Genomic DNA, 27,425 nt, shown 5'->3' on the forward strand with positions numbered 1-27,425 from the left:
ATCCCTACCTTGGGCCACTTGTTGGCCCCAAATTGCCATGTATCATGCATGCTTGCAACCTCAGCAATTTCAATATCAATCCTCCCTTGCTAGCTACAACATTGACTCCCATTAACCTCATTGCAATGCCCCACCAACTTTCTTGTGGCATATCACCGAAACTCTTTTACATGTTGCTGCCACTCCGCCCTGTTGTCGTTCTCACAATCACTCTCTCCTCAACATGATCATTGCTAGGACATAAACTTTGAAATAAACCATGTTAGGTATTATTAGCCAATCAATGATTTGCAACGACACTATGGAATCTTTAGTAACAATTAGTCCAAACTCCATTTCCAACGCATTCATTAATCTTTTTTGGAGAGAGAGAGAGAGAGAGAGAGAGAGAGAGAGAGAGAGAGAGAGAGAGAATGCATCGAGAGAGAGAGAGAGGTGATTTTGGTCGCTCGCAGGCCCGTCGCTTGCCCTTGACGCCCTGTCCACGGCCGCTGAGTCCCCTGCCTTGCGTTCAGACGGCCCATCGCTTGCGCCCCTCACCCGCCTGAGCTGCGACCTCTGCGCCTGCTTCTCGCCCCTTCGCTCTGTCAGTTAGGGTTTTGCTGACGACGGATCCCTGCCCTGCGCCCCAGCCTGTCCCGCTCTACCGTTGAGACTGCCAGGCCTTTGTTTCGCCCTTCTGCCCCTGGACTGTTAGGGTTGTGCCTTGCCATAAGGGTTCTTGGGACAGGCCGCGATTGAGGCTGACAGGTAAAGCTCCGCTTTCATTAGCTGTCCCTGCAGAGTACACCCCTGGACAGCGCCTCTGTACAGAAAAGAGGGAGAGAGAGAGAGAGGGAGAGAGAGAGGGTCAGTCCTCCTTCGAGATCAGATCGTGATACACGATGGCTGGTTTGGATCTGGATTTCATAGACCAAACGGTGGCAGCACTTGGCCCGGATTCTAATGCTGAGGAACCTGAGGATATGGTTCCGTGCACCGAAGAGATGCCCCCTGGTCCTGACATCCAGCCTGTGGGTAAACGTACCAAGCATACTTCGGAAGAGATAGGTGTTCATCAGGATCGTTCCTATGCTCAGGTTGCTTCGGATTCTGTGGACTCTCAGGATGTTGACTGGGAGCATTTGCTGGAATTTGCCAACACTTTGCTTGGCGATTATATTCAACATAATTAGGAAGTCTTTTTTGACTCTGCACCTAACGATGTTCTGGAAGCCACCGTGGAAACTGTCCTACGCTCCTTTTCGGTGTTTTATGATCGCGCTGTGATACTCTTCTTCACTGGTCGAATCCCGCTGCTTTCCCGTATTCGCCAGTGGCTGCACAGTCTGCTACAAGGGGAATGTGTTGAAGAGATTTTTGTTGGGTCCCGAGGTTTTTTTGAGGTCTTGTTGAAATCTGAGACGCACCGTGCTGCTCTCCTGTCTAAACTGCCTTTGTTTTTTGATCGCCGGTTGGTTCATGTGGTTCCATGGTGCCCAATGGCAGATTTTCAGCGTCTGCTGCAACGTGAATGCCCTGTGTGGGTAGAAGTGGAAAATTGTCCGGCTGTTTATTGGCCACTATTGAAGGATGCTATGGCCGCTGTGGGCACTGTTCTGGTCCCTCCTAGTCTCAGGGCTGTGAATCGCAACCGCTTGTGTATGTTATGGGACACTGCAAGAAAAAGGCCTGCTTGGTTACGCCTCAATTGCTCTGGCATGCATCCGTTACACTTTCGTTTGAAATGGGGCAATTTTGCAGGACATTGCTTTTCCTGTGGATAGTTGGGGCATTTTATGGCCGAATGCCCAGAACAGCAACACACTTCAGATGTTGGCCATGTTGCGCCGCCCATGGAAGATATGGTGTGTGATGCTTCGTCGCTGGATACTATCCACCCGCCCCAAGTTCTGGCCAAAGGTAAACAACAGGTTTCGGGTCTGGATTCTCGTGCCATTGATTTGGTTGAAGTATGTGCAAAAAAAGGCAATAGGGTTGTTGCTGGCATGGAGAATACTGTGCCTACTACCTCACAAGATTCCATGCGTACATATATGCGCAGGAAATGTTGTCTTTCGAGCGCTCTGCTCCTGCTATGGTTTCCTCTGTAACCCGTCCTCAGCCCGCCAGGAAAATGTATTCGGATCGTCCAAAGGGTCCACCTGCTAAGCTGGCTTTTGATACCAGAGGCAACGTCATTACCCCGTGGGACCGTCGTTATTCCCGTTCCAACCCCAAGCCAGCAGATATGCCGTCTACTTCCAAATCTGGTCCTCAGAACTCTTTTGCTGTGTTGGCGGATTTCTTGGACGAGGGAGTCCTGGACATTCTCGCCGACAAAGTCAAATCGAGGCAAGCTGTGCCTTGTACCTGATTTTGTTTTGAATACACATGAAAATAGCCACGTGGAATGTGCGAGGAATTTGTTCTCGACACAAGCAACATGCCATGTGGACTGTATTGTATGAGAATCAGTGGGATGTCGTGTGCGCTGTTGAGCACAAGAGTCACGGTGAAGCCGGAAAAGTTGTGGATTGCCATGGCTTTCGTTTGTTTTATATAGGAACACAGGCCATGCATTATTCAGATGTGCTCATGATTGTACATGAAAAATATCAGCCTGTTCTTATTAAAAATGATGTTCATGGCCGCTTTTTGGTGATTGAAATTTTATTCGAAGGGGAAATCTTATGGTTACTTGGCCTCTATGCTCCGAATGATTTGTTATCTCGTCGAGAGCTTTGGCAGACTTTGCAGACCTCCTTGTCACTTGGCAGACGGGGCTTCTTCATGGGGGATTTCAATATGTGTGTTGATTCTTCCCAGTCCACATCGGAGCATTCGGTAATGGATGCGCCGGAAAGTCGTATGTGGCATGAGTTGGCTCTTGCTGTTCTTAAGCAAGATCTCTGGTCATGGCTACACCCGTCTTCTACAGGGTTTACTTTCCATTCTGCCCAGTATGCAACAACATGGTCGTGGTTGGACCGTATATATATCATGCAGAATGATGATTTTCTTCCCGAGATGCTCGAAATAAAAGTGTTGCAGCAATATGCCTTGTCGGACCTTTTCCCTGTGCAGCTCGAGCTGCTTGCACAACCCATTGCACCTTTCAAGCAATTTCTGGAGAGACTCCCTTTGCGTTTCAACTCGTCTTACTTGAAGCATGCAATCTTTCAGGGCTATATGCAGCAATTGATTGACAGATTCTTCTTGGACTTCTCCTCTCAGGGCACTGTGTCATTTGAAAGATTGCTCTCTAATGTGCAGCGGGTTGCTCGGCAGTATGGGATCTATCATGCCTCTCTTTGTCGGCGGCGTCGCCAGGCAATGGAGGACCTGCTGGTTTTGGTTCGTTCTGTGCTGGTGGACACTCCGGATGATGCATTTCTGCTCGCACTGGCCATGCGGGTGGCTGATCTTATTAAAGAGTTCCAGTTGAAATCATATCAGCAGGCCAAATTGCAACATCTGACGGAGACTTTGCAAGATAGTGCATGTTAGACCCATAAGTTCTTTCGAGCTCTCCACGCCTCTCCTGCTTGAGAGAATATGACCAGACTCGAGGATGCAGAAGGCCACCTTATCTTGGATCCACAGACTATTGTGCATATGTGCAGGAATTATTTCCGCGACCTTCTCGGTTCCACTTCTCCACCTTCAGCCCAAATTACTCAGGCCCGTTCGGTTTTTTATGACCTGGTCCGCAATCAGCTTCTGTAGGACATGCAAGCTACTATGGAGTCAGATATTTGTGAGGCAGAGGTTATGGACGTCTTGTTACACTTGCCCAAGGATAAAAGTCCAGGTTGGGATGGTCTCACCAATGAGTTCTTTGAAGCTTTTGCTACCCAACTGGCGAAACCATTGCAGGCTTTGTTTCAGCAGGTGTGGAAAACGGGGATCATGCCTTCCTCATGGAAATAAGGACTTATTAAACTGCTTCCAAAAGTTCCTTCGCCATCTAAGTTGACACAGTGGCGCCCAATTTCTTTGATGGTTTCAATGTACAAAATCTTTTCCAAAGTAATGGCGAATCGGCTCCATAAGCATCTCCCTACCATTGTGCACCCTCTCCAATATGGTTTCATTAAGGGCCGAAATATTCTGCACAATGTATTGAATGCTCAACTGGCAATTGATTATGCAAGGCATTCTAATCAGGAGGTAGTACTTATTCAACTAGACCTGGAAAAGGCTTTTGACTATCTGGACTGGTCTTTCGTTGCTGAACTTATATCTGCTATGGGCTTTGGTGCTCGGATGTCTCGTCTAATCTATACCATTAGCGCTGCGGCGTCTTCGCGAGTCATGCTGAACGGAGGTGTTATTGAGCCATTTGTCCTTGCGCGCTCTGTCAGATAGGGGTGCCCTTTGAGCCCTCTATTCTTTGCCCTTGCGACACATCCAATTCTTTCGATGTTATCTCATATGGCAGCCTCTTCTCAGTTGGCCGGACTGTCGCTTCCTATAGGACAGCACTTCATTAGCCAATCCCTGGCGGATGATAGCTTTATGATTTTGTGTGTGGACAAGGATAACCTTCGAAAAGCATTGGATGTTTGGGGTCTCTTTGGTCAGGCGTCCGGCCTTCGTATCAATGCGCTCAAATCAGCCATTCTCAGCTGCACGGAGTCGGATTTGCAGTCCTTGGACTAGCAGGGTTTGGTTGTTCCTCGTGGCTCCATTGTCAGGCATCTTGGGTACCCTTTGGGTATTGATGTTCCCCCAAAGCAGCTTCTGCAATGGATTTCTCAGAAAATGGTGGCTAAGTTTATGTATTGGAAGTCTCAGGCCTGGCCCTTCCATGTTCGCCTCAAAGTAGCCCAGACAATTATGTTGCCAACTCCAATCTACACTCACCCTTCAAGAGAGACCTCATTGTTTTTGTTAGATAACGAACCTAACCTCCTTGTGCCACATAGGTTGGGGAGCCTTTTGGTTGGTTTGGGCATCCCAAAGCCAAAGCTCTAAATAATATATTGAATGATGATAAACCTATCCTCCCTGTGCCACATAGGCTCGTGAGCCTTTTGGCTGGTTTCAACATCCTCAAGCTAATAATATATAATTTTGATTTGATTTTGGTATAGATATATGGAATACATCTATAATTTTCTATAATATATAGAATAGACTAGGACAAAATTCTTGGTCACTGTCAATGCTCTTGGAATCCTTGGTGGCCGTAGATGCTTTGCTCTAGAGGTTTAGCCTCGTACACCTTTGTGAAATGGAAGTCACCATACTTCCTTATGGGGCAAGTTGCAACATGCCTTGGATTAATTGCCAATGCACCTTTGAGTCAAGCCTTCTTAACCCTGCATGTAATAGAGGTAGTAGCTAGAGCAGCTGACATCTTGAGGCATCTCAACAAAGATAAGAAAACATGGGTTTTGGAAGATGGACCATTGCAACCTCTGCTCAGGGCCTTTTGCAGTTTGAAGACACGAGGCTTTAGTTGCCCTTCAACTATGAAAGGTTGGTCTTGGCTTTCTACTCTCAACTTTATGATTGAATGAATGATTGCCCTTTGAATTAACTTGCTTAATTAATCTCATTATCAACCTTTAATTTAGCACGAATAGCCAATTTGAAGCTGTGGTTATTGTCAAAAAGCACTTCATTCTTTTGTTGCTTTGCCTTGATTTGTTTCGTCTCCCCACCTCTCCAACCTGTTTTGCCTGCAGCCTTCTGCTCCATTGCTTTCTCCTTCTCCTACTCCATTGCTTTCTATTCCTCCATCTCTTTCTACTCCTCTTTTGATTCTTTCTCCTCCTCCTCCATCTCTTTCTGCTCTTCTATCTCTTTCTCTTCTAAGTTCCATCTCTTGCTGAATCCAGCCTTCCTTCTTGGAATGGGTGGTGATAACCTGATTTAAGAGTTAATTACAACAATAAATAAATGCACATAAAATGAAATACACACTTTACCATAACATTCTTGGACAGTAGACACCCTGTTGGCCCCAAAATTGGCGCCCATTGCGGTATTTCTTTAGCTTTCATTCAATTGGAGGGAGTACAGCTTGAGATTCTTCAATCTCCTCCTGCTAACCAATTGCTCTTGCTGTCATAAATGTCCAATAAGTCTTTTAGGTCATTTGCCCCTTGTTTCACCCAGGACTTCTTCTCCAATTTGACCCTTGGCTGGCCAAATGCTGCCCCGAATAAATTCAGGATGGGCTGGCTCCTGAAATCCCTTGATAACCTTCAATTATCAGCTGCTGATTTCAGTCCTTGCTGTAGAGAGAGAAAATTTTGAGATTTGTCGCGAAGAACTGATCAAAATCAGCTGCTGCCCTATTGTACCAGCCCCAAACGGATGCACCAACAACAATAGGAGCATCAGAGATTGTGATCTTCAGGAGAAAGCACATCAGCAGCAATTGTCAGCTTTCCAAGGTCAAGAATATGCAATCTCCATCACCAAAATGGTCTCCAATTGATGGGAATTGGCCCCCAAAAGCTAGCAGCAACAGTCCAACACCTCTTTCCAATAGCTCCAAAATGAAAAAACGAGATTTCCCTCTCCCTTCAGCCCTATTTAGCCTTTCTCCCACTTGCATGGGAAAGTTTTGCCAAATGGTAGCTTTCTCAATCCATTTTCAGCAATTTCTAGCCATTTAATTAATTTTCAGAATTAATTAATTCTGAAAATTAATTCAGCCCTTAATCCATGCCCAGAAAATTGACCTTGCCCATCCAAAAATTTATTGGCTAGGCCATTTGCAACCCAAAGTGGTCCCATGCATTAATTGACCCTTGGACAAGCATTAATCCATTAATTAATGCTTAGTTCCTAGTGTCACCACTGACACTTAATGGCCAATTAATGATCCTAGGGGCAAACTGACATAAAAATTCACCTAGAATCAGATTGACCATTTGTCTGCGGATGGAAGGATGATGAGAATTTCAGCGCGGTACCCATATTCTCAAACAACCCCTTCTAGAATAGACTGGTCATCCGAGGGTCTCGATCACTGATGATCGACTCAGGCATACCATGATACTTGAAAATGTGTTGCATAAATAATCGTGCCATATGATCAGTCTTTATCTTCTTTCTCATCGGAATGAAATGGGCTTGTTTGCTAAACCTGCAAATAATAGTCCATATCCCATCATTCCTTGTAGGTGTCCTAAGAAGCTCAAAGATAATGTCCATAGCAATGCTCTACCAAGGCCTATCTGGAATAGGCAAGGGTTGCAACAAGCCCGGTATCTTTTGCCTATCATGCTTTACCTTCTGACATATGATGCATGCCCTAACATATTGCTCTACATCATGCCTCAAAGCTGGCCAATAAAAGAAATGCTCCACTGCCTTGACTGTGGCATCAATACCTCTGTGTCTTGCATACGGAGGGGCATGACTTTCAATGATCACTCTAGGCCTCAATTGCTTTGTGACACACAATCGTCCATACATCAACAAAAATCCATCTCTTAGCATGAAATGCTGATGCCTTTGGCCATTGCAAAGCTGATCATAAACATTAGCAAAGTCCGAATCAGCAGCATATTGCTCTTTCATGGCATCCAACTCAGTGTGATAAACCATAGTGACAGCTGAAATTTGTGGCTTACGTGACAGTGCATCAGCCACAACATTCTTTTTACCATCAATGTGTACAATTTGAAAATGAAACATAGAGAGAAAATTTGCCCATCTCATATGCTTCTCTGACAACTTTGTTTGCGTCAGAAAGTATCTCAAAGTCTGATGGTCTGTCTGCACTGTAAAATCAATCCCCAACAAATAATGTTTCCATGTAGACAGTGCATGAATTACAGCCAAGGGCTCTTTCTCATAAACTTGTAAATTTCTCTCTGCACCGTGGAGAATTCGGCTCTCATAAGCCACAACTCGGCCATCTTGCATAAGGACAGGCCCAATGCTGTTACCACATGCATTACATTGAACCACAAATGACTTCCTTAGATCAGGCAACACAAGTACAAGATCTGAAGTCATCTTTTTCTTCAACTTTTCAAATGCTGAAATTTCCACTGCTGTCCATCTAAATGGCACATCTTTCTTTTGCAAAGCATGCAATGGAGATGCAATTTCAGCAAACCCGCGTGCATACTTTCTATAGTAAGAACATAAACCCAAGAAGCTGCGGATCTCATGAACATTCTTCAAAGCTGGCCATGAATGTATTGCTTCAACCTTAGCAAGGTCCATACGAATACCATCAGCTGATACAATATGTCCCAAGAAGTGGATTTCATGCAAAAAGAATTCACTCTTCTTGTTATTAATAACCAACCTATGCTTTCGTAGCTCATTGAAAACAATGTCCAAGTGCTTTCTATGCTCTGTCTCATTCTTTGAATAGACAATCATGTCATCAAAGAAAGTACCCACAAATGCTCTATGTGGCTGAAAGATGCGATCCATCATTCGATTAAAAGTGGCAAGAGCATTCGTAAGTCCAAAAGGCACGACAAGAAATTCATATAACCCAAAAGATGTCCTAAAAGCTGTCTTAGACACATCCTTCGGTCTAATGCGTATCTGATGATACCCACTTTTCAAATCTATACGGTTGAATATTGCTGCCCCCTGCAATCTATCCATAACATCATTGATCCGAGGGATCGGAAAGCGGTTCTTTATCGTGATCTTGTTCAGAGCACGATAGTCAATGCACATACGCCATGAACCATCCTTTTTCTGCACCAAAAGCACTGGAGAACAGAAAGGAGATGAGCTGGGCTGAAGCAGCCCTTTTTCTAACAGCTCATTTACCTGACTCCTAATCTCCTCCTGTTGGGCTGCACTGACTCTATAGGGTGGCTTATTAGAAGGGCTACTTCCAGGGATAAGGTCTATGCCATGATCTTCGGGTCTTTCAGGTGGTAGCTGCCTTGGAAGTGACTGAGAGAAGCAATCAACATACATTTTCAGAAATGACATGCGATCATTCTCTAGTTTAGACATATTCCCAACATTCTCACTATCATTCTTATCCTTAGCAAAAACTAAATACGCTGAAAGATGATTTTTCATTACTTTAGAAATAGCAGCTGCAGATACAACAGGGACATATTCCCCTTTCAACTTTACATCAAGTGTGAGTGTCTTTCCCTTGTGTTGAATAGTGATCTCTTTTGCATATGAATCAATCACTACATGCATACGGTGGCACCATGGCATACCAAGCAACACATCACAACCCTCAAGTGGAGCAATGTAAAACTCTTCGCTATCCACATATCCCTGTATGTGCAACCGAAGCTTTCCAATGAGTGGTGTGACAGGTGCTGCATGACCCTTACATGCCATTCCAACTTCCCCCATGGCTCCCATCTCATCATCTTTGATGCCTAGATGGGCTGCCATGTCAGTAGAGATGAAGTTGGCTCGTGCATCATTATCAAAGAAAATCAATGCATGCTGATCCCTAATTTTGCTCCATGCTCTGCACAACTCAGTAGCATCATCATTGGGCTGATCACTAATAACATTGGGCACCAATCCCACTGATGTTTTGGGCCTTTTACCCTTAGGATCTCCCTGATTTTCTGATTTTGCAGCTTGCTGCCTATTGGGACAATTCTTTGCAATATGACCCTTCTGCTCACAAATAAAGCATTTATTTGTAGCCATCAATTTCCTACGTTGTGCCAATGTTTTCGAGCCCTTTCTTTACTGTTTTGGCCTCTTTTCAGGATGGTTTTCAGATATGCCCCTTTTCTCAGCCTTAAACAACTTTTTATTCGGCTTCTCCTTGCTCTCTTGGAAGCCCGAATCCTTTCCACGCAGCAAAGCATCGGTTGTAGCAGCAGTCTCTATGAGCTGAGACATGCTAGACACAGTGGATTTTATGCAAAAATCCTTGATTCCTTTGGGCAACCTTGTTAGCAGAGTATTTGTCAGCTCATGTGTGAGTCTGAGCTTGATCTGGGCTGGGCATTTTTATTAGGTATTTTAGGTATTTTTCTGGTGTGGCATTTTATGCCAATGGAGCATTTTATGCACCAGTCGGCTAGCATTAAATGCTGTCCGACCAGCATTATTGCTCCCCACTTTTTCAGCCTATTTATACTTAGTGGCTCCTCCTCAGTCAGTCACTTCATCTTCACCATCTGCAGACTCTGTGGAGAGAGGAGCCAGTGCCAGTGCCCACGCAGCCAGTGACTCACTATTGTATGCGACTGTCTCGTGTTCAGATATATGGATTCCATTTCCCGTGCATACATCTGAGTTCTCATCTGTATCGTGTTCTTTTCTTTTCTCTTTTTGTCTTGTGTTTCAGCAGTTTATTTCAGCACATGTTTATGCTTCCACCGCTGCTCCACTTCTGACATGGTATCAGTTTTCAGGATTTGTGTTTCTGTTGTGTTTTCTTGCTGATTTCAGGATTGTTTTGTACCCCTGCTGATCAGACGACTGCTGTCGCAGCCAGGCGACCTGTTTTGGGGCTGTTTTCAGCCTGCGTTTTTTGCAGTTTTGCCATTGCCTGCTGCCTCCGCACCCTCTGCTGCCTACGCACCCTCTGCTGCCTGCGTTTTTCATCTGCAGCTGCTGGTGACAGTTTTCTACCTGTTTTTTTCCAGTTTACAGCCTGCGTTTTGCTGATTCAGCGTCTCTCGTGACTGGGTGACTATTACTTCAGGCCGTTTTTGCTGTTTTTGGCAGTTTTTGACTGATTTTTTAACTTTATGCAGCAGATTTTGTCTTCTATTGATCAGATTTTGGGTTATATTGCATGTGAACTCTCATTTTCTGCAGTCTGTGCTTGTGTTTTGGCTGTGTTTCCTCTCTCTAAATTACATCTCTTCTCTACTTCTCTTCTTATCCTCTCCATATGGCTCCTCCGTGCACTTCCACTGATGATAAGTTACATGGACCTGATTATCTCACATGGAGTGCTGTCATGAAAGCTTGGTTTGTGCAGAAGCGGCTATGGTACATCGTCTGTGGAGCTATTGCTCGATCTCTCCGTCCTTTTCTTCTTCCTGAAGATTTTGATGAGGACAACCATGAGACATCCTTGAGATTACAGGGGCGGCTTCCAGCACATTATGGAGGTGAGGCTTATGTAGCTTCAGAGAGGGGTAACGGGAAGGCGAAGTTGAAGGCCCAGTGTTACCAATGTGGCAAGAAGGGACATTTGCGGAAGGATTGCAAGAAGTTAGCGGCTTCCAGGAAGAAGGAGCAAAAGACGAAGCGGGATGTTGACTCTACCGATGAGTCCTCTCCTTCATCAGACTCCGACTCCGATCCTCCGACCAAGGTGAAGTCCAAGGTGTGGAAGGGATCCTCTTCTTTGGATCGCGGGAAGGGCTTGGTGGCCCCTTCCTCGGTTGCTTTCTAGTGGTGGTGATGAGGTCATCCCTCACGACTCTCCTGTGCCAGAGAGGGAGTGTGAGCGGGTGTTCAGATGGGGCAGCTGCGCCTCATCTATACTTTTATACAGGTGCACAGGTTCCAGAGAGGGACGTCCCTGACGCATCGACTTCAGTCTGGCGGAATCAAATCCTGGAGCTGGGATTGACATCCAGGTTCATGATGAGCTGGTCATTTGACAGAGAGCGGGAGGCTTTTGTCTGGAGCTCACATGAGGGGACACTTTGGCGGTTTGGCCAAAGGCGGGGAATCCATGGTCACCTATGTTCAGAGGCATTTTTGACAGGATGGTCTTGTATGCTACTGCGAGACATTAGTGATGGACACAGAGACATGCTATGATCTTCTCTATTTTCAAGTGTTTGGTACGATCGACATCGACATCACGTTCTCTCCGAGGCACCCTGGTGGTGGCTTGATCACCCACTGCTTGGGTATCCATGGTTTTACTTGGTGGTTCTATGTTGTATAGTTTCTGATCCCTTTTCATTGTACTATTGTATTGTATCAGATCACTCATGATCTGAGAGAGGGTGTTAGCAGAGTATTTGTCAGCTCATGTGTGAGTCTGAGCTTGATCTGGGCTGGGCATTTTTATTAGGTATTTTAGGTATTTTTCTGGTGTGGCATTTTATGCCAATGGAGCATTTTATGCACCAGTCGGCTAGCATTAAATGCTGTCCGACCAGCATTATTGCTCCCCACTTTTTCAGCCTATTTATACTCAGTGGCTCCTCCTCAGTCAGTCACTTCATCTTCACCATCTGCAGACTCTGTGGAGAGAGGAGCCAGTGCCAGTGCCCACGCAGCCAGTGACTCACTATTGTATGCGACTATCTCGTGTTCAGATATATGGATTCCATTTCCCGTGCATACATCTGAGTTCTCATCTGTATCGTGTTCTTTTCTTTTCTCTTTTTGTCTTGTGTTTCAGCAGTTTATTTCAGCACATGTTTATGCTTCCACCGCTGCTCCACTTCTGACAAACCTACATACATATTTTTCCACCTACTCATGAAGGGGTACGGCACGATAATAAGTGACGGGCAGCAATGCATCCCAAAACTTCTTATTGTATTGCTCTAAATTCTTGCATTCCTTAGCATCAAGCTTGTTCCAAGCTGTCATGATGTCCACCTCAAAGGTACTAGTCAACCAATTCGATGCAAACATTTGCTTGAATTGTACCCATGTTGATGGTGCTCTACCTTGCATCAAGAGCGTGGACCACCACTGCAATGCATTCCCCTTCAAGAAAGTGGCTGCCTTTCGAATCTTAGAGGATTCGGTGAAGTTTTCCCCTAAATAGGCTGCATCAAACTGTTGAATGAAGGTCAAAGCTTTCAGCCTATCTTGTGCACCATTGAAGGACTCAAACTTCACTGCTTTTCCACCCTCATCATAGTCTTTTGCTTTCCCTTTGGGAGTCAAGTTGTCATACATTGGCTGCTGCAAAAAGGGTGCATTTGCTGTATTTACATCATGACCAAGCCCAAATGAAGCATTTGGATTACCAACAGTCATTCCTTGAGTCCCATAAGCATTCGGGGGTGCAGATGCATTGCCAAACATTCCACTTTGTACCCCAAGCATCAAGCCAATGCTATCATACATAGGGTTTTGCACATTTCCAGCCATATCCGAATACAATGGGCCTTGCACACCATGCATTGGTTGCTGCATACCATAGGGATTTGTGCCATGCATTCCCGTATGTGGCCCTTGGCCAACCATTGCATGAAAAATCGTACTACCACCAAAGTATTCTGGCTGCCCCATCATAGCATGCATGCCCGGCTGTCCAAAATCCATTGGATCGGTACTTCCATAATGGCCTTGCATTTGCATTCCTTGCCCCATAGGTACCAACTGTTAGCTTCATTGGCCTCTTTAGGAGCTTCAAGTGAAGGATTTGGCACTACCTTCAGTGCACCTTGTTGTCCTGAAGGTGTAGAAGTTGACTTCTTATTCTTGCCCTTGCTGTTCTTCTTCGGAGCATTCAAAAATCGGGTGAACTGAGGATCCTTTGCTAATTTAGCAAAGAGATTTGCTGCTGTCCTCATCCGATTCTTGAATTGGTCATCAAATTCCTCTTCACTTTGCTGTTCATCTATCTCATGACGGCTTGAAGGCCCTGCATCTTGCCCAACAGCAACATTTTCAGCTTGTTGTCCATCATGAGAGCCTTGTCTAAGATTAGGCATTGCATTTTCTTCATTCCCATGAGAATGTCCATACTGAGAGGCATCATCACTGCTTGATTCCATCTCACTGTATGAAGACATGTTGCTGTAATTTCTCAGCTGAGCACAAATATTAGCACTAGCACAAAGCTTTGGCTTGCAATTGGGTTCCTCGGGCCCACCAAATCAAGAGATTTGATGTATCCTGGCAATGGAACCATGAAACCAGCCTTCCTTCTTGGAATGGGTGGTGATAACCTGATTTAAGAGTTAATTACAACAATAAATAAATGCACATAAAATGAAATACACACTTTATTATAACATTCTTGGACAGTAGACACCCTGTTGGCCCCAAAATTGGCGCCCCTTGCGGTATTTCTTTAGCTTTCATTCAATTGGAAGGAGTACAACTTGAGATTCTTCAATCTCCTCGTGCTAACCAATTGCTCTTGCTGTCATAAATGTCCAGCAAGTCTTTTAGGTCATTTGCCCCTTGTTTCACCTAGGACTTCTTCTCTAATTTGACCCTTGGCTGGCCAAATGCTGCCCCAAATCAATTCGGGATGGGCTGGCTCCTGAAATCCCTTGATAACCTTCAATTATCAGCTGCTGATTTCAGTTCCTTGAGCCTTCAATCTCTGGAACGGATCCCAAGGTGGTTGCTAAACCCTAATTTTTGCTGTGAATTAGGGTTTATTGCAGAAATTACGGATCAGCCCACCAAAAATGGCTGAGATCTTCTCTGAATGGCTGAGAATTGCTGAGAATGGCTGAGCATAGGCTGAAGGAGATGAGAGAATGTTGTAGAGAGAGAAAATTTTGAGATTTGTCGTGAAGAACTGATCAAAATCAGCTGCTGCCCTGCTGTACCAGCCCCAAACGGATGCACCAACAACAATAGGAGCATCAGAGATTGTGATCTCTAGGAGAAAGTGCATTAGCAGCAATTGTCAGCTTCCCAAGGTCAAGAATATGCAATCTCCATCACCAAAATGGTCTCCAATTGTTGGGAATTGGCCCCCAAAAGCTGGCAACAACAGTCCAACACCTCTTTCCAACAGTTCCAAAATGAAAAAACAAGATTTCCCTCTCCCTTCAGCTCTATTTAGTCTTTCTCCCATTTGCATGGGAAAGTTTTGCCAAGTGGCGGCTTTCTTAATCCATTTTCAGCAATTTCCAGCCATTTAATTAATTTTCAGAATTAATTAATTCTGAAAATTAATTCAGCCCTTAATCCATGCCCAAAAAATTGACATTGCCCATCCAAAAATTTATTGGCTAGGCCATTTGCAACCCAAAGTGGTCCCATGCATTAATTGACCCTTGGACAAGCATTAATCCATTAATTAATGCCTAGTCCCTAGTGTCACCACTGACACTTAATGGCCAATTAATGATCCTAGGGGCAAACTGACACAAAAATTCACCTAGAATCTAACAAGTGTAACTTGTTACAACTTTTGCCTTTGACACCCATCTTTTTCACAGGGTCCTTCGGTCTTCAACTGTGAGAAAGTAGCTTGCATCTCACATGTGCAACACATGTGCATCTTTTAATTGCACATTTGATAAATCCTTTAATCAAATGTCCATTAAACATAAGCAAAGCATCAAATTTTCACGTCCTCGTGACACTTGCCCTCTCATTCATCTTATTTTTTTCTACCTTAAGGCTTTGAATTGGATTTTCAAGGCTTCTCACAAAAATTTACCCGAGATGTTTGGAAGGATACCTTGTTTGCCCACTGCTATGGAATATCTAGAATCAAAATTGTTGTTTGTTAGTTTTTTGGAGACACATTACGGGTGAGTTTCACTTGGATGAGAGCATACTTCACATGGGCCATGAGAAAGGGTGGACATGGCTATAAGAGAGTACTGGAGGGTATTTTCTTAGCATACGGTGGTTTACAAGAAAAATTTGTCGAGGTGTAGTGACTCTTAAGAGGCCATTGATCTCACAACAAATTGAAGAAGAATGGGAAGAGACAAAGAGGAATCACATCAGTGGAGGTGGAAACCCAAGTCGAGCTAGATGGAATGATGAGAAAGACGCTCCAAGCACTTCCGATATGCCAATAAGACCATCCAATGGTGCGATTGGTGTGTCTTCACCAATAGGCACATCTTTACTCAGGTACTCACAAGGCTTGGCAAGCCAATCAAGAAAGAGGGGTAGAGAAGGTAACCAAAGCACCTTGCAAGCACACTTTGCTCCAAGGCTAAAGCAAGAGGCTCAGTTGGCTAAGCATAGGTTCGTTTACCAATGCAACCTTGCTTTCAATATTGCTCGAGTACCAGCTTATATCAAGTTCTATAATGCATTGGTTGCTACAACTGCAACGGGAGCTATTGGCTTACATCCGGTAAGCTCAAATTCTTTAAGGACCGTTCACTTGAACACTCAAGTGACTCATATTCAGATGGGTTGATTGGATTAAAGTCATGTGGACATCAATATGGCTGCAATATTGTATTTGATAGATAGATTGATAGGGTTGATCCAACTCCTCTGACCAATTTGGCCATATGAGGGTTCATTTTGTAGCATTACATCCAGTTTCAGAGGAATCCGGTGCTGATAAAACCGGGGATCTAGCCCCTTCATATTTGAATACTCCCATGCAAACACATCCTTGAACTCGGTCAGCAAACTAATGAGTTGTCAGAAATCTGGCTACAATTTGGCGGTGATTTGGTTCGTTTTCAGACCAAGCTATAGTGTGTCAAACTCATCCTCTTTGCATCTTGTAACTTTTTGCATTTGTGCTTCAAAATCGTGCTCTTGACTCAAGATTTCATTGATGCCAGTATCGGCAATTTGGTTAGTGATGGTGTTGCCTTTGGTGCAGTCCGAGTTTTGAATTTTGAAACTATTTGCGATTGTTGTCATGTTTCTGCTCTTTCAGGGTTTGAGGTTACAGACTCAGGGGTTGCATGTATTATTCACTGATTTGGAGAAGCTTAATGAGACACCAAGGTTGCATTTTAACATTAGCCTTCAAGAACTTCTTTTCTTCATCATCCCTTAATCCTTCGACCATATTAATTGTTTCAGCGAGAGTTGGTTGGTAATGCGGGGCAGGTGGGGTAACATTGGTAAAAAAGATGGTTACTTTGTGTTGGTTTCTCCAGATAGTCAGTTTATCCTTATCCTAGTTTTGACTAACTCTTGCTTGGCGTAGCCAAGGTCTTCCCAATAGCAGTTGGTAATCTTCGCCAGTATGCTTCATGTTCAGAACTACTAGAGGTACTAGAAATTGCACCGTGGCAATTATTATTAATAATGACCCAATGATACCCAAAGGTCATACTCTCTGTTGATTGGCCATCTGTACCAAGAAAGGGGCGGGTTCCCAATCCATCAATCCTAGTTGTTGGCAAGTGGCCAATGTGATGATATTCACCCTTGATCTGCTGTTGAGTAAGACATTTTGTATGATTTGGTCTTTGCACCGAACGGAAATTACCGGAATGATCGGGTTGGATAGGGGCCTGTTGGCACCGGGTGGTGATGGATTGTCCTCATTGTTTTTGTTTGGGCTTGGGAGGTCATGGCCGCTACTTCTGGTTTTGGTAGTATTGGGCGTTCAAGTTGAATCATCTTTAGGAGATGATCTTTGAAAGCCAGGACTAGGTTGAGTCAGTCACCTAGTGGGATAGTAATGTTGATAGGACCCCATCTAGTTGATGCTTTGGATGAGTCTGGAATAGCCGAAGTGCTTGACCTGCTCCCTTCCGGTGCTACGGGATTCACACTTGTCTTTTGACTTCCACTACTATCGGGATTAGCATCTGATATGTTGTTCTGTCTCTGTCCAGGATAATCCTTGGGATTCTTCTTTCGACCTTTTTTGGGGTTATCTTTGGGAATCGGACTTTTTTGCTTGCGAAGGTGAGCTTTTGGCGGCTTCTCTCTTTGACTTCCAGGACTACAGCTCAGGTATTTTACTCCACTAGGTTGTGGGTCTTCTTGTACCATTCGTTTGGTTTTCTCCTGTTGTGGGTTTGATGTTTTTAAGGCAAAATTTGGCTACGGTTTGAACTTCATAGACATTGGATGTATGCTCAAGTTGGAACGGCATTGGCTTCCTATTGGGTGGGGTTGTGGCCTTCCATTGTGTTGCATTCCCTAAGTGGGTGGAATATACTCATTGATTGGCTATTGCTTCGAGATGCTTGTTCGATTTCGAGGTTTAACCTCTGGATTGAAGCATAGGGTGGAGGCTTTGGTTGTCGCTCACTCCATGTGGTCTATATTGCCACCTGGTGGTAGACTCTCTTCTGCTTTGCCCACGAAGTGCCTGGGGGTCGCAGTGTGGCATCCTTGTAGGTCTTGCCGAACTGATTGATCACATGCACTTTTGGTTCAGACAATTTCTTGATCTCCATTGTATTGGCTCTTGGTATATACGTCGGGCCTTGTCCTTGTCTCTTTTGAGCATCGTATGCTTGGGCATTTGGGCATTTAGCTTGCCAATGTTCTTCCTATGTACAAAAGAAGCAATGTTTAGAAAAGGGCTGGAAATTCCCTTAGTCTCTTCCACCTTGACCTTGACCACTGCGACCATTGTTAGGTTGTTGGTAGTCCTAATTGGTATACGCTGCAGTCGGTGTAGGAACTGGAATGGTCTGAAGGTTTGTCCATTGGCCATAGTTTATCGCTTGGTCCCTTGTTATCCTTTAGGACCGACGATCTGGAACTTGCCATTGTACTGGAGTTTCGCAGTACTTAGTGTTGTGTGGGGCCATGGTATAAATGTTGCACCATCTTTGGTTTAGGTTGCATTCAGCTTGGACATGTCTGAGATTGTTGCACTGTGTGCACTAGAGGTTTGCTAATATCATTCTTGTTGTTGTCTATTGTTTTCTTTCCTTTGTCTTTCCTCTTGCTCTTTTACTTCTTTCTTTCTTTCTTCTCCTTGGAAGCAAACATTGTACTACTGGACGCTACTTCAATGTTAGAATTAGAGGTTGATCCACTGCTGTCTTCATGTTGATGTTTTCCGGCTGACTTGCTGCTCTAATGTAACCAGCCTTCTTGTTGAGAAACCCTTCACCCTTCACCCGCAGTTTGCGTTTTTGCGTTTCTGTGTTTTGCGTTTAGGGTTTGCAGCTCCAAAAAGGGGGGCCATCCTAGGCTGACTGTGCCTATTTATAGGCCACTCTCTTATTTATTTCTTACGGCTGATTCAATCAGTCCATCACCTCTCCTTCCTAGCCTCTCCACTACCCTCACATCCCTTCGGGAGGACATTGCGGTTCGTGGTTCGTTGCTGTCTTCATCATCTTCCTTGTGCTACGGCACCCTTATTCTCTTGTATCACATTCAATCCATGATTCAGATCTTCATCATTCCATTCATCAGAGTTTCTTTTCTCTCCTCTTCTCTTCTCCATGTTTGCCGGGTTCACTCCGTGTTCCTCCCTGCAAACCCTACTGTCTCGTTGGTACATCATCTTTTGACATGGTATCAGAGCTGGACTGGATTTGCTCACCTAGCAGCGAAGATCCTCCACTCCAATGAAGGCAAAGACCGGTGGCGGCTTTGGCATCCACTTCTCTTCTTCTTCTGCTACATCAAAATCCCGTTTTTGCAGGTTTCAGGTGTTTTCAGCTTGCTGTCCACACTCCTTTCGCGGAGGACATCACAGTCTCAGCTGTCCATTGTTGTCATCTACAGTTTAGCGCTTGTTTCTAGCCTTCCATCCGCAGTTTGCAGCTGTTTATTGCAGAGCGACAGTTGTTCACTCTCCATTCATAAAACAATCTCGTTTTTGCAGATTTCAACCTCCTACTGCTAGTTGCATCCTCCTCCCACTGGCAGCTCACTTCCAGCCCTTCCACTGCCCTCCCACTCCTTGAGGCGGACATTGTGGTTCGTGCCTCACACTGCTGTCACACCCCTTGAGGCGGACATTGCGGTTCGTGGTTCATGGTGGCTGACCTCTTTCTTCTTCAGCAAGGCACACACTGGTATCCATGGCTTCTTTGCTAATAGATGACCAGACTATTGGGTGCTCCTATTGTGGCATCACCGGACACACCACCAATGCTTGTTGACTTCGACCTTTGCTCCCCATCTCTTCGGAGTACATGCGTCTTCCACCATGCACTCCTTGTGCCATCTCTCCTTTCTGGGCCATAGAGATTGTTCTGCATCGGCTATCAGAGTACTATGCTCAAGGCAATAAGATGCATCTTTCGGGTACAGTGGCTACCACGGCCCGCGGTTTTGTAGTCCACTCCATTGAGAGACAATGATTGTTTGATACCGTCTCCTCATGAGTCCGCTCCTTCGAGCGACAATGGTTGCTCGACTCCTTCCTCTTCTTCAGCTACCTAGTCTGCTCCACTGAGAGTCATCGATTGTTGCCCACCTCTTGCTCATTCTGAGCCCCACCCTTCTCCACCCTCGACTACTCAGGTTCGAGAGGCTACCTTTGGGAGCTCTTCGGCACCCCAGATACCTTCTTCGGCATGCTCGGCGGTACTTGCTTCGTCATCAGACATTTCAGAGTCCGTGATCTATGAGTTTTTGGATTCCCTATCTACTTTAGAGGGGGATGTTATTTCTTTGCCCTCAGAGGGGACATCTACATCTTTGACTTTAGTGGGGGCCCCTCCACCTCCCACCTCAGAGGGGAAACCTACTCCACATGAAGTTATTCACCCATCCTTTACTTTCTTGGGGTGGCTGTCTTCGACCAGTCATCTCTTCTACTGATACCGAGGATCTTTAGGTACCACCTAGATTGGAACCTCAGAGGTTCAGTTGCGACTTGGTGACAAGGCCTTCGTATTTCTTCCAACATGGATGCACGGAGCTAGTGGCTTTTCTTCTGAGGTTGTGTTTCGGGTTCTCCAGTTCCCTCTATCTACTGGTCTTTACTGTAGGTTCCCTTTCCGTTGAAAATCTTGGATCTTAGGGGTCCTCTACATCTTCTTGCCTTGGTCACTTGGTCAGCATGGAGCCATCTCCCGAGATTGAGTACGGCCATATCCTTATGGTTCTCGACTCCACACAAAGTCCGATATTCCTTCAATGCATTGCATGATTTCATCATCTTTGTACTAGGGCGCTTGGGCAAGTGAATAATTTTCCCACGAGAGACACTGTCCAAGTGGCACTTGCTACATGAGTAATGTAGCATTGCTTCTCCACCTCACTCTTCTCTTGTTCCCCTTTTTGGGCCTGAGAGGGGGTGTTGAGAAACCCTTCACCCTTCACCCTTCATCCGCAGTTTGCGTTTTTTAGTTTTTGCGTTTTGCGTTTAGGGTTTGCAGCCCCAAAAAGGGGCGCCATCCTAGACTGACTGTGCCTATTTATGGGCCACTCTCTTATTCATTCCTTACGACTGATTCATTCAGTCCGTTGCCTCTTCTCCCTAGCCTCTCCACTATCCTCACACCCCTTTAGGAGAACATTACGGTTCGTGGTTTGTTACTGTCTTCATCATCTTCCTTGTGCTACGGCACCCTTGTTCCCTTGTATCACATTCACTCCATGATTCAGATCTTCATCATTCCATTCATCAGAGTTTCTTCTCTCTTCTCTTCTCTTCTCCATGTTTACCGAGTTCGCTTTGTGTTCCTGCCCGTAAACCCTACTGTCTCGCCGCTCGCTGGTACGCCATCTTTTGACATTTTCTCCTCAGATAGGGTGGTAAATAACCTGATTAAGCATTATTTACAGCAATTAACAAATTCGCAAAATTGAAATGCACACTTTGCCATATAATCTTGGACATTGGATACCTTGTTGACCCTAAAACAAGCACCCCTTTCGGTATTTATTCAACTTAATTGAAGAAGAAGTTGATGTACAATGGGATTTTCGCAATCCCTTTCCATATTCCAAATCCCCCTGCTGTCCAAAATGACCGGCAAGTCTTCAATCTAATTTGCTCCTTGATTCGGGCAATCAATTTGCCTTCACCCGCTTTGATGGAGATGGAAAATGCCCCAAATTCATTGATTTGCTGGTCCCTCCACTTGAGTTTGACTAAAAACAGCTTTAGCCCTGTTGAATCCAAGTCTTGGAGCTTCCAATTTCTAGCACGTTTCCTAAGGCTGTTGCTAAACCCTAATTTCTGCTGTTGCAGATTAGGGTTTATAGTAGAGAAATCTGAAATTTCTCAACCTTTGGTGATCTCAATGTTGTAATCTTTGGAGACAAGGTTGTAGAAAGACTAGGAGATGAGAGAGAATGCTGAAGAGAAATAAAATTCAGACTTTCTTCTTGAAGAACTAAAGAAAATCTGTCATTTACCGTTGCTGCCTTGTCTCAACAGCTTGTAGATGCAAAGAATTGAAGAAAATCAATCATTTATTGTTGCTGCCCTGTCTCAACAGCTTGTAGATGCTGACACCTGCTATTGATTGGTGTTCTCCTACCCTTGGCTGTCTTAGAAGGTTCTCCAATGGCTGCAAATTAGACCCATAGCATCTCCTTCCTCTCTCTTGCAAGCTGAATACACTAAACATGCCTCTCCCCAGCCTCTAAAGATGTTTTCAGCCTTGCATGGGCATTTTTGACAAGTGGCAGTCTTTCCAAATGGTTTTTTTAGAATTATTCATAATTAAATATTATTTTCAGTCTTTAAATACTAAAAATTAATCTAATAATTATTTTGGTGCCCTGAAAAATAATCAGATTGGCCAATAATTAAATTGGCTAGGCAACTTCCATTTCTGAGTATCTTTGCGCCATCTTTGACTATCAGATTGGCGTTAAGTACCATTAAACACCACTTCTCTAGTGTCACCAACTGACACTTATGGCCAAATGAATGATCTAGTGAAACGAGCCTTTCTTCCATGGATGGGTGGTAAATCCTTGATTACAACTTAATTACAGCAGCAAACAATTAATGTAAATCTGAAAATACAAATTTACCTACTGATCTTGGACAATGCACACCTTGTTGATTCCAAAACTGGCGCCCATTTCGGTATTTATTTAACTTAATTGAAGAAGAAGTTGATTTATAATGGGATTCTCCCGATTCCCTTCACAATCCAAACTTCCCTTGCTGTCCAAAGTGACTAGCAAGTCTTCAATCTATTTTGGCTCTTGATTCGGCCACTTAATTGGCCTTCACCCACTTCATAGACGATGGAAATGCCGCGAATTCAATGGCTGACTAGCTAGTCCTCCACCTGAATTTAGCTGAAATTCACCTTCAGCCTTGAAAAATCCAAGTTTTGGAGCTTTCAATTTTTGGCATGCTTCTGGAGGTTGCTGCTAAACCTTAATTTTTGGTGTGAATTAGGGTTTACAACAGAGAAATTTGCAATTTCTCAGTCTCCAAGGGTCTAAATGCTGAGATCTTCAGAGCAAGGCTATGAAATGGCTAGGAGATGAGAGAGAAAGCTGCATAGAGAGAAATTCAGAGTTTCTTTGCGAAGAACTGAAGAAAATCTGTCATGTACTGTTGTTGCCTTGTCTCAACAGCTTGAAGATGCAAAGAATTGAAAAAAATCAGTCATTTACTGCTGCTGCCCTGTCTCAACATCTTGTAGATGCTATCACCTGCTATTGATTGGTCTTCTGTAGCCCTTGACTGCCTCAAAAGGTCCTCCAATGGCTACAAATCAGACCAGCAACATCTCCTCTCTCTCTCTTGCAAGTTGAATACACAAAAAATGCCTTTTGCCAGTCTCTAAAGACGTTTTTCAGTCTTGCATGGGCATTTTTGACAAGTGGCAAGCTTTCTAAATGGTTTTTTTCAGCATTATTCATAATTAAATATTAATTTTCAGTTTTTAAATATTGAAAATTAATCTAATAATTATTTCAATACCCAGAAAAATAATATGATTGGCCAATAATTAAATTGGCTAGGCATCTTTCATTCACGAGTGTCTCTGCGTCATCTTTAACCACTTCTCTAGTGTCACCAATTGGCACTTATGGCCAAGTTAATAACCTAGGCCAACAATTGACTCCAGATACCACAAAGTACTTGTGCGGCATTACTTATAATAACTTTTGCCTTTATATCTCTTGATTTTCTTGGGTCTCGGGCTCGTAAATTTACTCTAACCCTAGTTACACCTCACATGTGCAACATTTACTTAACCATGTGATTAAAAATTAATCCACATGTTAAGTGAGGCTTTAAAGATACATGTCCTCATGACACCTAGCCCAACAACTAGCACCATATACCACCAAGTATCTATATGACAGAACTTATAGTAACTTTTGCCTTTGACATTTCGTGATTTCCTCGGGTCTCGGGCTCGTAAATTTACTCTAATCCTAGTTATACCTCACATGTGCAACATTTACTTAACCATGTGGTTAAAAATTAATCCACATGTTAAGTGAGGTTTCAAAAATATATGCCCTCATAACATCCAACCTAAGAGCTTTCTTATATAACGAGTTAATGTTGGTACCAGATAGATAAAGGCTTTCCAAATAGGTTTATTGAAACCTTGGACATATAGGGTATTCAGTATTTCATCCTTAGGTTGTGCATTTGGATCAATGGGACTGTTCAATATTGTGAACTTGGTGGTACATGCCAGAAGTGATCTATCACCTTACTTGAGGTGGCGGAGTCGTTCAAGTTTTTGTGCATCCATTTGGTCTTGTTAAAACCAGATACGGAAGGCATTTAAGGCTTCATCCCATGACGGCCAACTGTTTTCTGCAACTGGCCAAGTTGCAGCTTTCTTTTGCATCGAGGATTCGAAGTCCACAACCTTGTGAGCTTCATTAACTTGACTAGGATAATTGATTGTGCACGCCACATTAAATTGCCAAATAAAAGTATCTGGATATCCATTGAAAGATCTTGAGAACTTTGGGAAGGAAATACTACGTTAGTGTGTCATTGAAATCAGGAGTGCAACTTAAGTTGGGATTATTGGTGGGACACCTACTAGATTGAGTGATGCTAAAAATCGACTTGTTAGATTTAAAGGTGTAATAGACGGAAGGACAAAAGGGTTTAGTTTGCTCCTAGTCGGGGGAGTGAAACACGAACGATGCTTTTGGAATTTTGGGGCAACGGGACAGCCTCAGGGGGTGGTATCGTTTGGGGTTGTCAAGATTGGCACCGCCGTGTATAGCTTATAGTTGGAACTGCCTTAGGTGGACCGTACAAACACGTATGCATTCAACTTAGAACGTGGAGGAATGGTAATTGTGGTAACCATGTGTTATCGATGTCCAAGCACAGTTGCCATAGGATTGACAATGGGCTTACTCAGAACCGACACAAACAGACATTGACATCACTTTTGATGTTCAGAGCCTAGGTTGAAGAGTGAGACATAATCATAGCATAGGAATCAAACATAGAAAGGTACTCAAAACTAAATTCGAAGTATATTGTTGGAATCAAAGTGGAATATGGTGAAGAGAGAAGGTGTTCATGTTCTCCTATTGTTTTTGCCTAAAGGTTTTCCACTCCTTTTATTGCTATAATTTATAGTTCATTGGAGCAAAGTGTTGAAGAATGACCAAATGCATCTCAGCCTAACTTGCTCATTGCCATGTGAATTTAGGTGTGTCTCTCACCATAGAGCTGCTCCATCTTGAGAACTCTTTTGAACACGAAGAATCTTGGATTCCTTTGTCTGCCACACCAAGGCAAGAGTATTGTCAACCTCGTTCACCCAAATGTAGACAAGATTCTTGTTGCACTTGCCATTGGATTCTAGAATGGTTCATTTCTTCGTCATCGCCGCTTGTTTTTTCTTGGTGAAAGAGATGTGAGGCCCCTTTGAATGGTTAGGAATAGATGTAGAAAACACTCATGGGTAAGGATTGAAGGTATTGGAAACATGATGAGTATGTGAGGGCTCCTATTGAGCATGCTTGGACATACAGACATCCATCTTATAAACTTCTTGTGTGATGCTCTTATGATCCTTCTTCACATGCACAATGTTTATCTAGGGCAGAAGCCAAGGATACATGGTACTTTCACAGGGGTCCTTCTACGTACATTACCTCTTCTAGTGAGCTATTTGTCTTACTTTATGATAAACCAAAGGGAGTCTAGTCACAATGCTTCCTATGCAATGTAAGGCATTGGGCAAATTCTGATTGTTGCGGTGAATGGGCTAACATCATGCTTAGAGATGTATTGTATGTGTGTGGTATAAAAAAGAACTTGTTTTCAATTTCAGTCATTGCATGTGCTGGGCTCATGGTTAAGCATGTGAGCCGTGATTGTGAGTCAGTCTGAGTCAAATGAGGACATTTGGAGTTCGAACATTGTATTTTTCCATCATTTTAATTGTCCTAGACACCCCAAGTGGAGTTCTCACCTTTGTGTTTCATTTTTGGCAGGGTGGATCCGTCTGAGCCATCTAGTTCGTGGACCTAGTATTTTACCGAACGTACACAAAAAATTCTCAGATAAGATCCGGTGTTTTGTATGGTCATTAAAAAGTACATAGAAAATTAAGGGTAGATATTACTTGTTTTAACATGAGAGTCGCTACCCATGAGATAGAGTAACATAAGGTATTATCCAGCCAATACTAATTTAGTTTACAAAACACAAATGTCTTTGCTTCAATTTTCAACGAGTCATGGACATGATGATGAGAGGTTGAGGCAAAATGTAAATCCAAGACTCTGGTCACAAGTAATTTCCAAGATTCAATTTTATTTATAAAATTGAAGACATGTACAATGGATCAAAAGAAAAAGCTAGTTGCAATGATGGATCATGGTTCATGGATCATGGTATAGCAAGTCACAAGTGCCAAGTGGCAAGCACAGAAAGTAGTAGATAGTAGATACAATGAGAAACTTAAGGCTAAGACTTAACGTGAGCTATGTATAATGGGAAGACTTCATAAAGAGGCTTAGGCATTGAAAGAGAAGTAAAGAATATAGAGATATAGGTAGAGGCAAGGGGAGGGAAAGAAGAGGAGGTAAAGAAAGAGGAAATAGAAATAGAGGAAAAGGGTACAATAGAAAACGACTTTTCTTTGAACGCCAAGTAAAAAAAAAACGGGCGAAAACTAGACAGATCATATGCGGGTGATCGGACTGGACGGATCGTACTATGTGGATGTGTTTGTAGACAGAATGCAACCAGGGTGGGCAGGCTGACCTAGGTGGTTATATTTTTGGTCCTAACTAGCTAATGCACTAAAGACACTTGGGGGTTAGGGTAGCGGAGTCCTATTTACGGGACTCAAGGTCCTATTGTGCATATCATTGTGTGATCACCACTCTTGGACCTTGGCCCATAAGCCAACTCATCCATATACTAGGATGGTATGGGCTGGTGGGTATGGGATACTAGTCCTTGGGATATAGTCGTGACCCGGAGTGTTGCTAGCTCCTAGGCTTGGGGGTGAGCCCATTTGTCTCTTGTCGGGGGTAAAGGTGCCTCCGCCTAGCCACCCATGTATTACTACACTGACAATACCCGCCACTGCACACTGCAGATGGCGGGTGCGCGTCATCGTCTCTTTATTCTTTATTCTTTTAGTGACAGTTTGAATAAAGGAAGGCTTGATCACACATTGTGACTGTTGGAGTTCCCATTTTGTGTCTCTTTCTTTCTTGCTCTTGCTCTCCTGCCATAGGTCTTCCAAGCAAGCTTTGATCCTTCTCACCTTTCAACTAGTATCAAAGCATGGTTGCTTGAGCATTCCGACTTGGTTCGTGACCCCTTCAGCTTCCTTTCGAATACCTACACCATTGGCTTCCACTCTTGGCAGCATAGCCGACCTTCTCGAGCACCTTCCCGGCCCCTTTGGGCACCCTCAGGGCATTCCATTAGAGGTATTTGGTCATTTTTTATCAGGGTTTATTGAAGCTACAGGTTTACACAGGAAGAGGACTGCCATAGCTTCCACCCTTGAAGCTTGTTCTCTTCATACCTTGTTGTATGGACTTGTGGGGCA

General features: G+C 43.9%; 2 protein-coding genes across 5 annotated transcripts in view; one reads left to right on the plus strand and one right to left on the minus strand.

Annotated features, from left to right (window-relative positions):
* The window catches only part of LOC148013515 (pentatricopeptide repeat-containing protein At4g18975, chloroplastic-like), a 43,241-nt gene that overhangs the window by 1,363 nt on the left and 14,453 nt on the right, over nt 1-27,425 (plus strand). The window lies entirely within an intron of this gene.
* LOC148013516 (uncharacterized) lies at nt 644-17,927 on the minus strand. The gene is made up of 3 exons (XM_087668667.1): nt 17,802-17,927; nt 8,526-9,573; nt 644-777 (listed from the first exon to the last, which is right to left on the minus strand). The coding sequence occupies exons 1-3, from the start codon at nt 17,925-17,927 to the stop codon at nt 644-646; spliced, it is 1,308 nt and encodes a 435-aa protein (XP_087524793.1).

This window comes from Lygodium microphyllum, chromosome 26 (assembly GCF_053477565.2).
Source record: "Lygodium microphyllum isolate KBCC chromosome 26, Lygodium_microphyllum_v1.1.10, whole genome shotgun sequence".
NCBI classification, from domain to species: domain Eukaryota; kingdom Viridiplantae; phylum Streptophyta; class Polypodiopsida; order Schizaeales; family Lygodiaceae; genus Lygodium; species Lygodium microphyllum.

Bases quoted from the DNA above. Each gene is read 5' to 3' on its own strand.
- LOC148013516 (XM_087668667.1), bottom strand. From the start codon at position 17,927: ATGGAGATCAAGAAATTGTCTGAACCAAAAGTGCATGTGATCAATCAG. The intron at 9,574-17,801 runs GTGGCAATATAG...ATTTGTGAGCAG, and splicing joins AGAAGAGAGTCTACCACCAG to AAGGGTCATATTGCAAAGAA. The intron at 778-8,525 runs GTGGGTATCATC...TGTACTCTGCAG, and splicing joins CAACCGTATAGATTTGAAAA to GGACAGCTAATGAAAGCGGA.